Raw genomic sequence first — 15,411 nt, 5'->3', positions numbered from 1 at the left:
CTCTGTCACCAGGCTGGAGTGCAGTGGTGCAATCCCAGCTCACTGCAACTTCTTCCTCCTGGGTTTAAGCGATTCTTATACATCAGCCTCTTGAGTAGCTAGGATTACAGGCATGCTCTATCATGCCTGACTAATTTTTCTTAGTAGAGGCAGGGTTTAACCATGCTGGTCAGGCTGGTCTTCAACTCCTGGCCTCAAGTGATCTGCCCTCCTCAGCCACCCAAAGTGCTTGGATTACAGGCATAAACCACCACTCCCATCTCCAAAACTCGTTTCCAGATAAATTTGGACCATAGACAACATTTTGCATACACTAAGATGTGCCCTACAACATGTATGAAAGAAACTGCAAGCACTGATGCAATGGTACAGACACAGAACTTGGGTTTAGTTATCGAGAGCATGTATAAGCTCAAATTTGTGTGATTTCCTAGATGTGTTCTCATAGTCCCTTAAATAGTAATGAGAAGATTTGAGGAAGTGCATCTTGTTTGAGATTATGAGGGAGTAGGGAACGTAGTATTTGTTAGCTCCCCATCATTGCTTTTGTACCTATTTAAGTTTTGGAACTTGATCATCCCCAACAAGCATTAAGCATCCTATATCCTCACTCAGCAGTGCCCAGTATGTATTTCATTTTCAAAGTTGTACGTAGAACATGAGAGAGACAAATAGCAGTATTTTCGCTGTGCTGTGTGTCAGCAGGCCTTTCTTGATCATTATGGTGATGTCTTTCCTCCCTAAATAATTTTTACAAATATAGTGATGAAGACAGATTTCTGTTATCTATCTTCGATGGGTCATAAGTTGAACTAGCACTATATTTTTTTCTGAAAATATGCACAATTGTGACATGGTGTTTAATAGTCTTAAGCTTACTGCTGCCAAAATAAACACAGCTGTAAGAAATGATGACCCTCTCATCTTTGTAACAATAAAATAGCTTCCTAATGTGCTTCCCTAACTCTGAATGTTAAGTTAATATCCCTTGGATTTCTGAGCCCCATCCTTTTCCCCCCGCGGAAGCCCCATGAAGAATACAGCTTTTGACCAAATGACAGAGCATAGAGGATGAAATTAGCTGCATTAAATTAGACAAAAAGCCTTTCTAAATCTTTGTCACAATGCAACATTCAAGCAACGTTAAACCAAACAGAGTACATGTAGACCAAGGAAGAGAGTTAATATTTTGAAAAGAAATTTGATAAACTAGATCACTTGCAAATTTGAAAGGGTCATTGATAGATAGCATGTGAGCTGTGGCAGTTTGTAACTTGGGGAGCCTACTCTGCAGTCACATGTGCAGTCTCTTCTTGTTCAATCTTTGGATATGAAATTAATTGTACCAATGGTTTTATTGGTTTTCTTATATTTCTCATAAAAGCAAGTCTTCATTGCTAAAGGCTGCATTCAAGAAAATAATGGGGAAAAGTATGATGAGTAAGATTCACATTTCAGTGCAGTGTTTCTTGTTTTCCTATTTCTAAGTATATGCATTTAAACAAGAGCATACATTTTGTAAATTGGCATTAAGATAAATTGTCTTCTAAAAAGAGAACGCAAAATCTTTCCTTTATTTCTATTATAACTTGGAATTAACAGTTTTTCCCCTGAAAGATCTGAGTTTTATTTTTGAAGTTTAATTCTACCATGTTGGGTTGTGGGAAAATAAAAGTCTCTGATAGGGTTAATCTAGCTACATAAAAGTCCATGCTGGGTATGATCATAATCTTGATCTTTGATTAGATCTGAGCTAGTAATATCTTGTGATTAATCAAATTGGGTTGCACTGCATGTAGCACAAGTCATCTTCCCAGATGGGCTCCAGAATAAGAGTTCTTTTGAATATTTCTTTTAATCCTTTCTAGGATAAAATGGCTTTACCTTTTTTACTTTAAATCAGACTGAGTTCACCAAATACATAACTAGGAAGAAATTTTGAAGTATAGTCTTGCCAAGATTACGGAACAACAAAGAAAAAACTTGTTTTTTAATGGATAGTTTTCTAAAGGATGCTTTGTACATTAAAAAATTAAATTAGTAAAATTTAACAAATAATCTTATTCATTTGTAGTTTGAATAAAAAACTTTATGAAAGAATATATTAAAATAGACCTCAAAGAAATAATATGGAGATTTTCATAATTCTCAAGATTATTGTTTCTCTTCTGATTATGCATTTCCAGTCTAATTCACATCTGATAACAAAGAGCTTTACTTTGGCAACTAAACTATCTAACATCTAACACCTAGGGCACAGCAAGAGGCCTCAAATTCACATGTACAATGTCTGTCAGCTCTAGCAGTGAGCTGCTTTGATGCTTTTTTTTTTCCTATGTCTACAGGTTGACTGACTAATGTTCCTGGAGGGGTCAGAGTGCAACTGTGGGGCTCCAGGTCTTGCATGCTGGTGCTCAGCTTGTCCTTACATAGTTTCATGATTTTAGGGAAATTTGTTGACTTCTTAGGCCTTGAGAACTCTTACCTGTAAAAATGAGAAATTGCATGAAAGCCTCCAAAATGCTGTCAAGTTCTAAACTTGGTGATCAGTCAATTCAGTGAAAAATTGCACAATAAATACTTTAATATGACTTACACATCCTAAAGAACACATCTCCATGTACTATGTTAAGTATGCTTAAGCAGTTTAAAAAACCTCAAATCCCATAATGCATCGTCCCTCCACACCTTTATGGTATAAGAATATAATTGAAGGTTTCTTAAGATTTAAAAAAAGAAAAAAACTTGTAGCCTTTATTTATGGAAAGACCTAAATGCCTGTAAATGAGTTGGAATTTAAAATGAGGTGGAATTAATCTTACTTGGTCTACACATATAAAAACACTATGCTAAATAGAAAACAAAATAATCAGTAATTAAAATACATTGTTTAATGATTTCTGACAGCAGCTTGACTAGAACTTAGATTTGGCCTGTTTCACTGCACGTCACCAAGCACATAGTAGAAAATGCAAATATTAGTCAAAACTAAGTTTAGGTCTCATTGACTAAATTGATCAAGCAGCATTTATACCATGACTTGTGAAAGACCAATAAAATCAGGCAGCTGATCATTTGTTTTTTAATCAGCATTATACCAAACTAACAATTTTATAGAGTAAATTATGTCAAACAGTTGATTTAGTTTCCTAGAAATCCCCGTAGTCACAGGTACCTACTTATGTTGATGGGAAACAGAATAGGAAATAAATAAAACGGATTGTAACATAACTATTAGGCAGCCATACAGGCCTTGCAAGACACAATTCCTTCAAAAAGTTGCTCATCAGGATGCAAAGGCATAAGAATGACACAATGGACTTTGGGGACTCAGTGGAGGGGACTCAGGGGGAAGGCTGGGATGGGGGTGAGGAATAAAAGACTACACACTGGGTACAGTTGCACTGCTTGGGTGATGGGTGAACCAAAATCTTAGAAGTCACAATAAAGAACTTATCCTTGTAACCAGAAACTACCTGATCCCCCAAAACTATTGAAATAAAAAGTTGCTGACCAGACGTTATGAATTGAATCATACATACTGGAGAAGCTCAGTAAACTCATGACTATGATTATATAAGAATCAATGAGTAAGAGAATAGAAAGAAGCAGTGCAATTCATGCAATAAACTTCTAGATTCAATAAATAACGCTCCTGGTTTTTTTTCCTTATAGGAGACCCGGTGAGCCTCCACTGATAAAAGGTTGGCTTCCTTATTTTGGAGTGGTCCTGGAATTACGAAAAGACCCCTTAAGGTTCATGAAAACTCTTCAAAAGCAACATGGTGACACTTTCACTGTTCTTCTTGGTGGTAAGAAGTACTTTTATAAATACCTTATATATGTCATAATTTTTCACTTTTCTTTAATGTCTTTCTGTTTTTCTCTAGGCAAAATGTAGAAAATGTAGAATATTTGCATATTTTTGTTTTATTTTGTAGAGTTAATGTGAAAGAAAATTATTTTTAGTTCAGCAATCCTCACATTAAAAATTAAATTACAGAACTTTCTTCATGGTACTTAGGGAACCTGGCTTGCCAGCCATCACCTGTCATTTTGGTTTGGTTTGGTTTTAAGAATGGTAGAAAGAAAAAATATATATATTATATATATGTATGTATATATATATGTGTGTGTGTGTGTGTGTGTGTGTGTGTGTGTAACTATACAAAAGCTAGAATGTATTTTTAAAATTAATGGTCTTTACTTTGTAGAGCAGTTTTAGGTTTACAGAAAATTTAGTAGTTTAGAGAGTTTCTATATACCCCCTCTCTCCAATCACAGTATCCCTGATTGTATCTATGTAGTATATTTGTTGCAACTGATGAGCCAGTATTGATCCATTATTAAAAATTCATGATTTACATTACAGTCTACCCTTGTGTTGTGTAGTTCTTTGGGTTTTCACAAATGTATAATGACATGTATCCACCATCAGAGTATCATATGGAGTAGCTTTACTCCCCTAAAAATTTCCTATGCTTCCCCTATTCGTTCTTCTTTCCCTGCCTCTGAGTCTCCAGCAACTACTGGTGAAGAATGTATTTTTCATTTTAAAACTTTCATTGCACTTTGAACTTTAATAAAATACATACCAAAACACCCAGACAAATGAAGCAAAAACCAGCAAGATTGCTACACGCCCCAAACATTCTAGGACTGAGAGGAGAAGCTGGATTGCTCCTAGCTCACTTTTTTTTTAGGACCCAAACTATCTAGCTGTATCAGCTATCTATTGCTGAGTAACAAAAAGTTTAATGGCTTAAAGAAACAACTGGTCTGGCCTGAGTCACTTGTGTGGCTTGACTCATCTGGGCTCTGGATGGGGGCTGGATGATCCAAGATGGTCTCATCACGTGCCTAGGCGGGCCTCCTTGTCCACATGGTCTTTCTTCTTCAGGAAAAGTTCCTTACATGTCAGTTAGTGTCTCAAGAGAGTGACAGAAAAAGCTGCAAGGTCTCTTGAGGCCTAGGCACAGATATTGCAAAACCTCACTTCCACCACATTCTATTCGTTAGAGCGAGTCACAATGCAGCCCAGATTCAAAGGCAGGGAAAGAGACTCCACCTCTCCCTGGAAAGAGTAGCAGTCACATTGCATGGGAGCACGTATAGAGAGATGGAAGGAATTCGTCATAGCCATCTTTGTACCCAATCTTCCACATCAGTTTATGGCCTGTGCTAGCCATTCTCTCTCTTTGCTTTTGCATGTCCTGTCTATGCTCTGAAAGCTGATCACTACACATGAGATTATCCACACTCCTTTGCTTGCTGAATATGGCCAGTGGGAAGGCAAGAAGAGGCTACGTCTCACTCTCCATTCTCAGTAGGGCTCTGGGAACACTCCTTGAGAAGTTCACTCTCCTTCCTTCATAAGGTAACTGAAGACATCCAGTGTAATCTCCCTTAGATCCCCACATATCTACCAAATGTACCAACATTTCCCAATGATCTACCACCTTTTCTCTAATTTCGAGGAATATTCAAGACACTCCATCTCCAGGTCCCCATGACCTTTTCTTCCTGCCTCCTCTGGCTGGTACATCTTGACTCATTCCTCCCACACATGTATTCTTCATTTTTTAATTTCTCGGGTTCTTATCATCACTTACAACCATGCCTAAGGTTCTCCTCTAGTTACTTTCTCCTTTTCTCCTTTTCTTTTGCATCCAGCTCTTTCAAGAGATTTGCATACATATGCTATCTCTAGTTGCATATCTCCTAGAGCCCTCCTAACTATAACCAGCCTTCAGCATTACTGAAGTTATTCCTTGGTCCACCTATGTAGACCTCTCTGCAGTGCTCATCACTTGTTCCTTCCTGAAATACTCTACTACTCCTTACTCCCCACACTGCCCCTTCTGGTTCTTTATCTTGGTCTTCTACATGCATGCCTTTTCTTAGCTCAAGTCTTACACCTTCCTTCAACCAGCCTTGGAAGTTTATGCTCTGTTCTTAGAGAGCCATAATTTTTTTCTGCCTGTAACTACTTTGCTGAGGGTCAGAGACAAACTTTGGAAGCCACAGTGACTTAATTTCAGTGCTACCATTTTAATACAGTATTTGGGAGAAATGATACAAATGGAGGAAATTATCAGCATGATTGACTTCTCCCATGGCTAGACACTACCAGTTTCATCAAAACTTACTCCTTTGCCTGGAAGCTGGCTAAGTCTGTTTCAAAAATAATTGTATACACTCTGATTTCAGAAATATTAAAATGGAAAAAAATCATGCATCTTAGAAACAGAGGGATTGTAGTATATACCATAGTCCTCATGAGGTTCCCCAAGATCAGGTCTCCACCAGCCTTTCCATCACAGTCTCTTCCTGCTGCTCACCTTGTACTTCACACACCATGAATGCACCATGTTCTTTGAAATTCCCTCCTTACACACCAAACCCAGTGGGGCCTCAGGTTTTCTTTCTCTTGCTGTTCTTTCTGCCAGAATGTTGTTGTTTACTTGACAGACATGTACTCATCTTTTGAGGCCAGAGTCACACATTACTTCCTCTCAAGAGCCTTTGCTGACTCCTCCTATGTTTGGAGCCTCATCTCCAGGGTCCAGTTACTCCCAGTATCACTTCTGTAGGAGCATTTAATATATAGTGAATTTATTGCCAATTCACTTATCTGTCTCCCTTCATTATTCTGTTAGCTTCTCTACTGTCAACACTTAGTCTAGAGCTCAGAACAGACTGATTCTCAACAAATATTGGATGGGGAAACCCCTGATACCTTAGAGCTGATGAAACACTGGAATACTATACAAATAAAGACCTCAACTGGTGCTCCTCCTCTAAGTGAGCCTTGGGCTTTATGGTATCAAACCATATTGTTCACTTGAAAAAAGTCATTCTTACTTTAAATAATGCTGATATTTCTAATGAGTAGATAGAACAAGTAATTGAAATGTTCAGTTTTTCTTTTTACAATAACAGTGTACAAAAATAACCAAAGATGATTATGCAGAAAGTTGTGGCAGATTTGAATAACTTTATTCACTTTCCAAAAAATAGCCAATTTTTGCTGACACTTGATTTCTTAATATCATGTACCACGAAGCTGCTGAATTTCTAACATCTAAATAATTTGACCATGGTTATGTTTTTGAACTCTACATTAGACAGCTACAGTTAAATGTGCAGAATACCTCCCTGTTGCTTCTTACTTGAATTTGAATAAATTCCTGTCAAGAAATCCTGTTAATGTATATGGTTCTAACGATCAGTTTTCAAAGTAGCTCTCATTTAGAAAATGTGAAATGAAGAATAAAGTCTTCCGCTCTTGTCTCATAATGTGATTTCACTGAGTGTATGTTCTTGCATGATGAGCAAATGATTGTCATCCCCAAAAGTCTCAAGGGACACAGATGTCATCTTAATAAAGAAATTAAAAGATACATCTTTTCATGAGAAACCATGTAAATTCTTGACCTGTCGAAGAAAATAGTTCTCTAATTGGTTTTGTGTGGTGGTGCAGCGGAATCATTTTCCCTAGATGTCACCCCAGCAAAGCACCACTGTACATCATTGTCAGCAGCTAGTGAAATCTTCCTAATAAGAGAGGGGATATGTACATGTGGCCATCCTCATAAAGTGCAAAGTTGACTCATATTTCACTCTCCCAACTGGTATTTTCAGCTTGAGATTAAAAAAAAAATTCTATTGAAAAACAAGCCAAACACAGAGATTAAAAGCGTCTAATTATGAAAATTGTTAAAATTCAAATTTGTCTCTTTTTTTTGGAGATAGGTTCTCCCTCTGTCACCCAGGCTGAAGTGCAGTAGCATAAACATAATTCACTGCAGCTCTAAATTTCTGGGCTCAAGTGGTCCTCCTGCCTTGGATTCCTGAGTAGCTGGGACACAGGTGTGTGCCACCACACCTGGATAATTTTTTTAAGAATTTTTTTTTGTACAGATGGGGTGTCCCTATGTTGCCCAGATTGGTCTTGAACTCCTGACCTCAAGTGATCCTCTGGCCTTCATTATATTTATTTTGTATGGGACATTTCTATGCCAAGCAGCCAATTCTCATGGATATCTCTTTGTATAGCACCAAATATCTGAAATGAAAACATCAAAATTCAATTTATAATGATCCAGCTGTTAAAACTTTTTGTTTGACATTAGGGTGAATGACTGAATTTTTAAAAATGCATTTACCAGCATACTTTGAGTTATGTAGCTTTACCTTCCTAAGGAATTAATTTTAAAGGAAGTAGAAAAGCTACTGAGGTGATAAAGGCTCTTATGCAGGTTATACAGGAAAGCTAGAGTTAATATTGTAAGGCCAGTTAGCTCCTAAAAAGGGAAGAGAATGAAATGATTGGCAAGGAAAATGTCAGAAATTTTGACCCGACTTCAAATTTACTGCATCTAAGAATGATTTATATTGTATTTTTTTTGCAGATATGGACCCCATTTTGACATTTATATTTTAGACAAATGGAAACTCTGAAATTCTTTAAATCAATATTTCATATCAACTGCTGACAGCATTCTCTTCTCTTTGGAAAACATGGCAAAGGGTGTTGTTTTTACCTTGTGATCTTTGTAAACTAGGTAACATGCCTGCGGACACTGGCCATTCATTTACATAAAATCACACTGGAGCAAAAGTTAATTTTGCTGCAAGAATACACAGCCTTTAGAATATCTTTTCAGAATATTTCCTTTGTTAAGAAATTTAAATTCATTTTATGAATGTATATGAGTTTTCCTAACTGTCTGATTAAAGATCACAAAGAAACTCTGGTTTTGCATCTCACATTAGCAGATGGTGGACAGATGGTTTAAATTAATATTAATTTTGGAAAACTTAGCTTAAATTGTTTATACTGAAGATTAAAAGTTGGAAAGCCAGCTAACATCTCCAGGGTTATTAGTACTTCCAAACCCACTTGAAAAGTAAAATCCAGAAAATCAAAACGTCTTCTTCTAAAGCAATTCACATCTCAATCAAAAAGATACTAGGTAAAACACAAAGCCTTGATGTTGAAGGACACTGAAATAACAATGAGAAAGAGAAAATACAGATCCTAGAGTGAATACAGCTCTGAAAGGAGTGAGATTAGATCTACAAACAAAGCTAATCAGTACTGATTTTCATAAAGAACCAATATACAAACAACTGCTTATATATTTTTTAAAAGCAATATATTAGTAATTGTTTGCTAACATAAACCATTTTATTCACACTCAACTTTTACTCCTATTATTTGAAATTAACCTCATTGTTTTTTCCCAGGCCCTCATTCCCAAAGGGGTGGGGATAGGAGAGAGGAGGAAATAGAGAAAGAGAGAGAATGAGAATGAATGTGTGTATTTGTAATTATTATAGACAAAACAAAAATGTAACATGCATACAGCCTCTACTTCAGTAGGCCCAATAACAGGTAGCTCATGATGTCATGTCTGAGTATAGTTTTCTCTTTCCACTTAGATTTAGGTGAATATAGAAAACTGTAGGAAAAACTTCAAAATATTCTCTAAAGATTTGTTTTACAAATTGTATCTTTAATACACTTTCTTAATATTAGGGATTAATTTAAAATAACTCCAAAGATAGTTAGCAAAATCCTTTTATTTAGTGAAAGGAGAAAAGTATAAATAATCACCTGTGAAAATACACAACTTTGCCTAAAATTACATCTTTTGCAAAATGAGAGAATTGATTTTTTTTTTCAATTATTTGTCAGGCAGATGCTGGCAATTTTACTTAATTAAGTGGTTATGGCAAAACAGGTGTCATAAAATATGCCTAAATCAGGTTGAATCCTTTATGCTCTCCCCAGAGCATACACACACACATAAATTTAGTTTACCTTGTAGAAGCCAGCTTTGGGATCTGACCAGAATGAATAGCCACTTCTAGGTTTACTTGTATTCCTAGATCCACTCACATTATTGACTTAATCAAGGGGAAAATGAGTGAATAAAATTCAAGTCATCGAGTCATTTTTAGAAATAAATTATAGCACAAGCACATGTATATTCATCTATATTAAAATTTTAAGTTGTGTTTCAAAATTGTGAAACAAAAACATATTCATCTGTTTCTAGGATTAGGTTGAAAATTATTTCAAAATTTTATTTGAAATATATTGCACCAAATTGAATTAAACTTCTGTGATGCCATTTGAGTTACCATAAATAACAAGTGAGAAGTTGTTCTGCTGACAAAGCAACACACACATACACACACGCATACACACACAGGAACAATGACATGAAGACAATAAATAAGTAGATGTTAAAGTTTTTAGGATCATCTAAAGTTTATGCCTGTTCTCTATAGGAAAAACATTAAATGTCATTTTTGAATACTATCTGCTTAGTATTTCTAATTAGAAGGAATCTTAAAACAGCACTCTAGTAAGAAGACAAAGAATAGTGCATGGGGAGTAAATTCTCATGAAGGGTCTGCCACTGAAAATGGCATCATGATCTTGACCATTAACCCCTCTTGACTTTCTTCACCTTTATCAACTGATACATGCAGAGAGTAAGCTAGCAATTCTTCAAGGTCTCTGCTAATTTTGAAAGACAGCCCACAGTATGACAGTGTTCCTCAAAGTGCCTCATTATAAGAATCACTTGAGGACCTTACCAAAAAGGACACTTGCAGTAGCCCCTCCAAGCCTTTTGAATCAGAATCTTGCAGGAATCTATTTTTCACAAACATCCTAAGTTTTTAAATCGGTAAGTTTGGGCAACACTGATATGTGGAAAAGGCAAATGTCATCACCTCAAGGAGCCCTTGCTGATAACTTCAGGCAGGCTGAAGCAAATTCTGCTTTCTGCTTCACTTAGGCTGTGTTTTACCTCTGCCATGGCACAATTAATAGGGATGCCATGATTTCTCTACATCATTGTATCTCTAGAGGAAAGGGATCCAACCAAGTGTCTGGATCTTAATAAATGTGGTGAATGAATTTCTGAATGAATAGATGTATGGATGTGTTCTAGTTTGGAATCCTGTGTCAGTCACGAGTCAGTATGTGACTTTGAGCATGTTATCTAATCTTCCTCATCCATAAAAATGAAAATTCTGGCATTTGTGGATTTTTGCTAGTGTTGACATTTATTTGTGAGTATTTTCTTCATACAGTATGGTCATTTATTTGAGTTAAAATTATTGTATTTGGACAAAACTGAGATGACACCTAAGTATGAAAAAGCTCTTTATGAAGTATATACTCAGAAATGGAATGGCATGTTGCCAATTTGTTTTCTGTTTTACTGAGGGAAAAATAGAGAATTATTTAAGTCAAGGGATTATGAGAATATTTGAAGGATATTTAAAATGTTCAGGTACTTTTTAGTTAAAATAAAAATTTGAAGAGTAAACCATCTTTTGAAAGGTTAGTAAGAACTTCAGGATATTTAACTTCATGTTCTAGAGTGTTTTCCACCATCTTCCATTTTAAAAAGGAAACATGTAGTGTACCTTTGAATGAAATGGATTTGTATTAAACTTTGTGCCTTAGTTACTAGGATCTTCCTAATTTTGATTAAAATATTTTTAAACTTGTGATGTTTATTTGTTTTATTAACAAATGAAATCATATTCTCTCTTTCTCTCTCTCTCTTTTTTTTTTTATAGGAAAGTACATAACATTTATCCTGGACCCCTTCCAGTATCAGCTAGTGATAAAAAATCAGAAACAATTAAGCTTTAGAGTATTTTCTGATGAATTAGTAGGTAAAGCATTTAGCATCAGTCAGTTGCAAAAAAATCATGACATGAATGATGAGCTTCACCTCTGCTATCAATTTTTGCAAGGCAAATCTTTGGACATACTTTTGGAAAGCATGATGCAGAATCTAAAACAAGTGTTTGAATCCCAGCTATTAAAAACCACAAGTTGGGACACGGTACAACTGTATACATTCTGCAGCTCAATAATATTTGATATCACGTTTACAACTATATATGGAAAATTTCTTGTTTGTGACAACAACAAATTTATTAATGAGCTAAGAGATGATTTTTTAAAATTTGATGACAATTTCACATATTTAGTATCTGACATACCCATTGAGCTTCTAGGAAATATCAAGTCTATTAGGAAGAAAATTATAAAATGCTTGTCATCAGAAAACTTAGCCAAGATGCAAGGATGGTCAGAAATTTTACAAAGGAGGCAAGATGTCCTAGAGAAATACTATGTGCACGAGGACCTTGAAATAGGAGGTAAGAACTTCTGAATGAGTACTTGCCTAAAACAAAATAATTTACAATAGACCTTTGAAATAAAAAGACAAAATGATGACCTTGAAAAATTTTTATGCTCTTTCTAATTGGCTAACGATAAAATGTTTTACTCTGATACTACCCTCTGTGATAATTGATTTTTTTTTTTTTTTTTTGCTGAGATGGTGAAACAAGATACTTAATGGTGATAATGAGAAAGAGTATAACTAAGCTGCATTTACTCCTCTTATCTCATCCACCACCACCCCGCCCCCCCATACACATTACATTTTAAACTATTCTCATTAAGCAGAAAATTAGACTTCAGAAGCCTATTGGTTCTCATTAGCATGCACTGATCCTTGGCTGGGTCTGTGTCCTAACATCTTTTAATTAGCACACTGCAAATCTAATCAGTGTAATAAACGCTATTAATCTTCCTTTTCACTTATTTTCTCCCAGCACATCATTTAGGCTTTCTCTGGGCCTCTGTGGCAAACACTATTCCAGCTATGTTCTGGGCAATGTATTATCTTCTGTGGCACCCAGAAGCAATGGCAGCAGTGCGTGACGAAATTGACCGTTTGCTGCAGTCAACAGGTCAAAAGAAAGGGTCTGGATTTCCCATCTACCTCACCAGAGAACAATTGGACAGCCTGATCTGCCTAGGTAATTTATTTTTATCTGTTTTGAAGAAAAGAAGGTACCTCTCTGCAAACTCAGTTTATCACTCATAGCTGTTTACCAAGAGGTAGAGGACACAGCTGCCTAATTGACATAATAACACCCATTTACATCAATTATAAATTATGTAGTTTATAGCCGTAGATACTTTCATTGCATGTAAACATTAAGGCATAGGTAATTAACTATGCAAGGTATGCAAAAGGCTAAACCAAAGCTTTGCAATTATTTGAAAAAAAGTTTATGCCTATTAAATCATTTGATTCTGAGCATCTGTAGATGTGCTAATGCTTTCCAAACACTGCTGCACTATCTTGTCAAGAAGTATTTGGCGACTGAAAAAGAAAGTCCGGCAAGAGGCACCCTGTGTGCAAGTTGTATTTCTTCCCCTAAATGATGTCTATATTTTCAAGCCCAGGTTAGAGTGTTTTATGGAGTGTGTGATTCTCAAAAATATAGAAAAAATGTTTTCCACTGGAAGTTAATGAATAAAAAAAAAAAAAAAAGAAAGGAAAGAAAAGATAGAAAAGAAGAAAGGAAGGAGGGAGGAAGGGAAGGAAGGGAGAAAAGGAGCAAAAGAAAAGAAAAAGCAGCAACTACAAACTATTTCTGTGAAACGCTGATATTTTATAACGTATTCACTGACTCATGAGATACACATGGTCACTATTTCAAGTATGTTTGAGGTTGATAGTGACTAAGGTTTTTTTCTATTTCTACATAGGCCTGTACCTCAATAACTGGAGCTTTTGATTGCAGCAGATTTTGTTCCCCTTCACTACTTTGAGAAGGCTCTTCACTACCGTTACCTGATTGAATGTCTACTGTCAAAGTTAAATTCCATCCCAATGAGTTATTCCCTATTCCTTCTGTATTGACATTTCATCTTGCAGTATCCTTTAGGATGTAATATTCCAAGTCGCTTTGGACAAATGCAGGAACAAATGTTTACATATGTCTGTTTCTTCACTCCTTTGACAATGTAGACAAGTATTTTAGCCTATGTTCGTCTCAGTATTTTATATTTTAAAGATATGTCCCAGGGTCTTTGATGGGAACTTTCAGGAGCAAAAGTCCTCCCAGGTTTGGTCAATGGTCACAATCAATGGGCATTGAGAAAAATAGCCCAAGAGTTCTAGAGATTGTCCTCGCTTCTCAGGTTAAGGCCCATTGAGACAATGCCCGAAAACATGCCTTATACTAGCAGTCAATTAGGAAAAATGTGTTGCCTTGTAGTTTGTGTCTTTAGCATAGGTTATCAAATAAACTTTATATTTTCTTTAAAAAATCTCAACATTACTAAAATACAAATATTCTTTTATTTTTGTTTGCAAAATTATTGGGGAATAAATACAGAAGATTTGTGTAAAATTTTGGATAGTTGCTCCACTTGGATAAACAGTATTTTCTGGCAGATTTTTAATTTCTATGAAGATCTACATTGCATTTCCCATATATTCAAACAGTTTCCATTGCATTTTATGAATAAGATGATGCATACTGGGAAGTAAGGCAAATACACCTCAAAGAATATGTGTTCGTATTCTGTATAGTTATTACTCTTATAAAACTTAGTTGTAATTCATCAACTCTCTTTTTACTCTCAACTTTTTCCTCTTAAAAGAAAAGGTCATTTTTAAATTTCAGTATTAAAGCAGAAACATTTAAATTTATTAGACTAGAAGAAATGGTAGTTTCCAGAGCTATAATTTGAGTCCATTTAAGCCCATAGCTAGAGCTAGAAATTTTCACTCTTGAATCTCTCATGAATTTACAAGTCTCCTATCATTAATAAATGAATAAAAACAACAAAAATCCCAAGCAATTTTATATCCACCTGGATAAAGGCAGTGCCTTCAGCAGCCCGGGTGGTTCATCATGACCTCAGTTACCAGCAGAGGCCAGTGTTGTTCATTAACGAGAATTTAAAATGATGGGGCCGAATATGATCTGAAAAATAGTATTTTTTTCTTTCACAAGATAGAAGGTTTTATACAGATTAGAGAAAACATATATGAATTAGTTACACAACAAATAACTTCTACCGATGGTCATAGCTCAGTTGCATTTCTCTATATCAAGAGCATTAACTATATGTGCAAGGGCAAGACTTAAACAATTAAAGATTTACCATATGCCACATGGTATGACTCTATGTGCTTATCCTTCTTGTCTTCTTAAAAAAAAAGAGTTCTGCGTATTTTAAATGCAATGTCTTTAAAAACATCTTAAACTTTTATTATTATAAGAAGAAAAAAATAACAACGAAATGAATGCTGTACTTTTTACGAGGAAGGAGAATTTTGATCTTATTACAGCAAAGAGAAAAGAAGTTCTTCTTTTTACAGAAATTTTGCATGTCAGCACACTTTGATTATAAAGCAGGATGGAGAAGGAACGTTAGACTGCCAAAGTCTGTTTGAGTAATTCAAAGCAATCATCTGTTGTAAGAGGTTATGATAGATTTGTCCTTTTTTCAATGCTCTTGAGAATCTCTCTTCAAAACCATTCCACTCTTATTTTAGG

The 15,411-nt window shown here is 35.5% G+C and overlaps 1 protein-coding gene across 2 annotated transcripts in view; it reads left to right on the top strand.

Annotated features, from left to right (window-relative positions):
* Positions 1-15,411, top strand: part of CYP7B1 (cytochrome P450 family 7 subfamily B member 1) — a 188,066-nt gene that overhangs the window by 152,560 nt on the left and 20,095 nt on the right. For both annotated transcript variants that reach the window (XM_037745365.1, XM_017547460.2), the window contains exons 2-4: positions 3,676-3,812; positions 11,611-12,201; positions 12,664-12,870. In XM_037745365.1, coding sequence (XP_037601293.1) covers positions 3,761-3,812; positions 11,611-12,201; positions 12,664-12,870 — 850 coding nt within the window. In that variant the 5' untranslated portion in view covers positions 3,676-3,760. The remainder of the gene's footprint in view (positions 1-3,675; positions 3,813-11,610; positions 12,202-12,663; positions 12,871-15,411) is intronic.

Source organism: Cebus imitator, unplaced genomic scaffold (genome assembly GCF_001604975.1).
Source record: "Cebus imitator isolate Cc_AM_T3 unplaced genomic scaffold, Cebus_imitator-1.0 Scaffold198, whole genome shotgun sequence".
Taxonomy (NCBI): domain Eukaryota; kingdom Metazoa; phylum Chordata; class Mammalia; order Primates; family Cebidae; genus Cebus; species Cebus imitator.
This window is presented reverse-complemented; position numbering and strand designations above follow the sequence as displayed.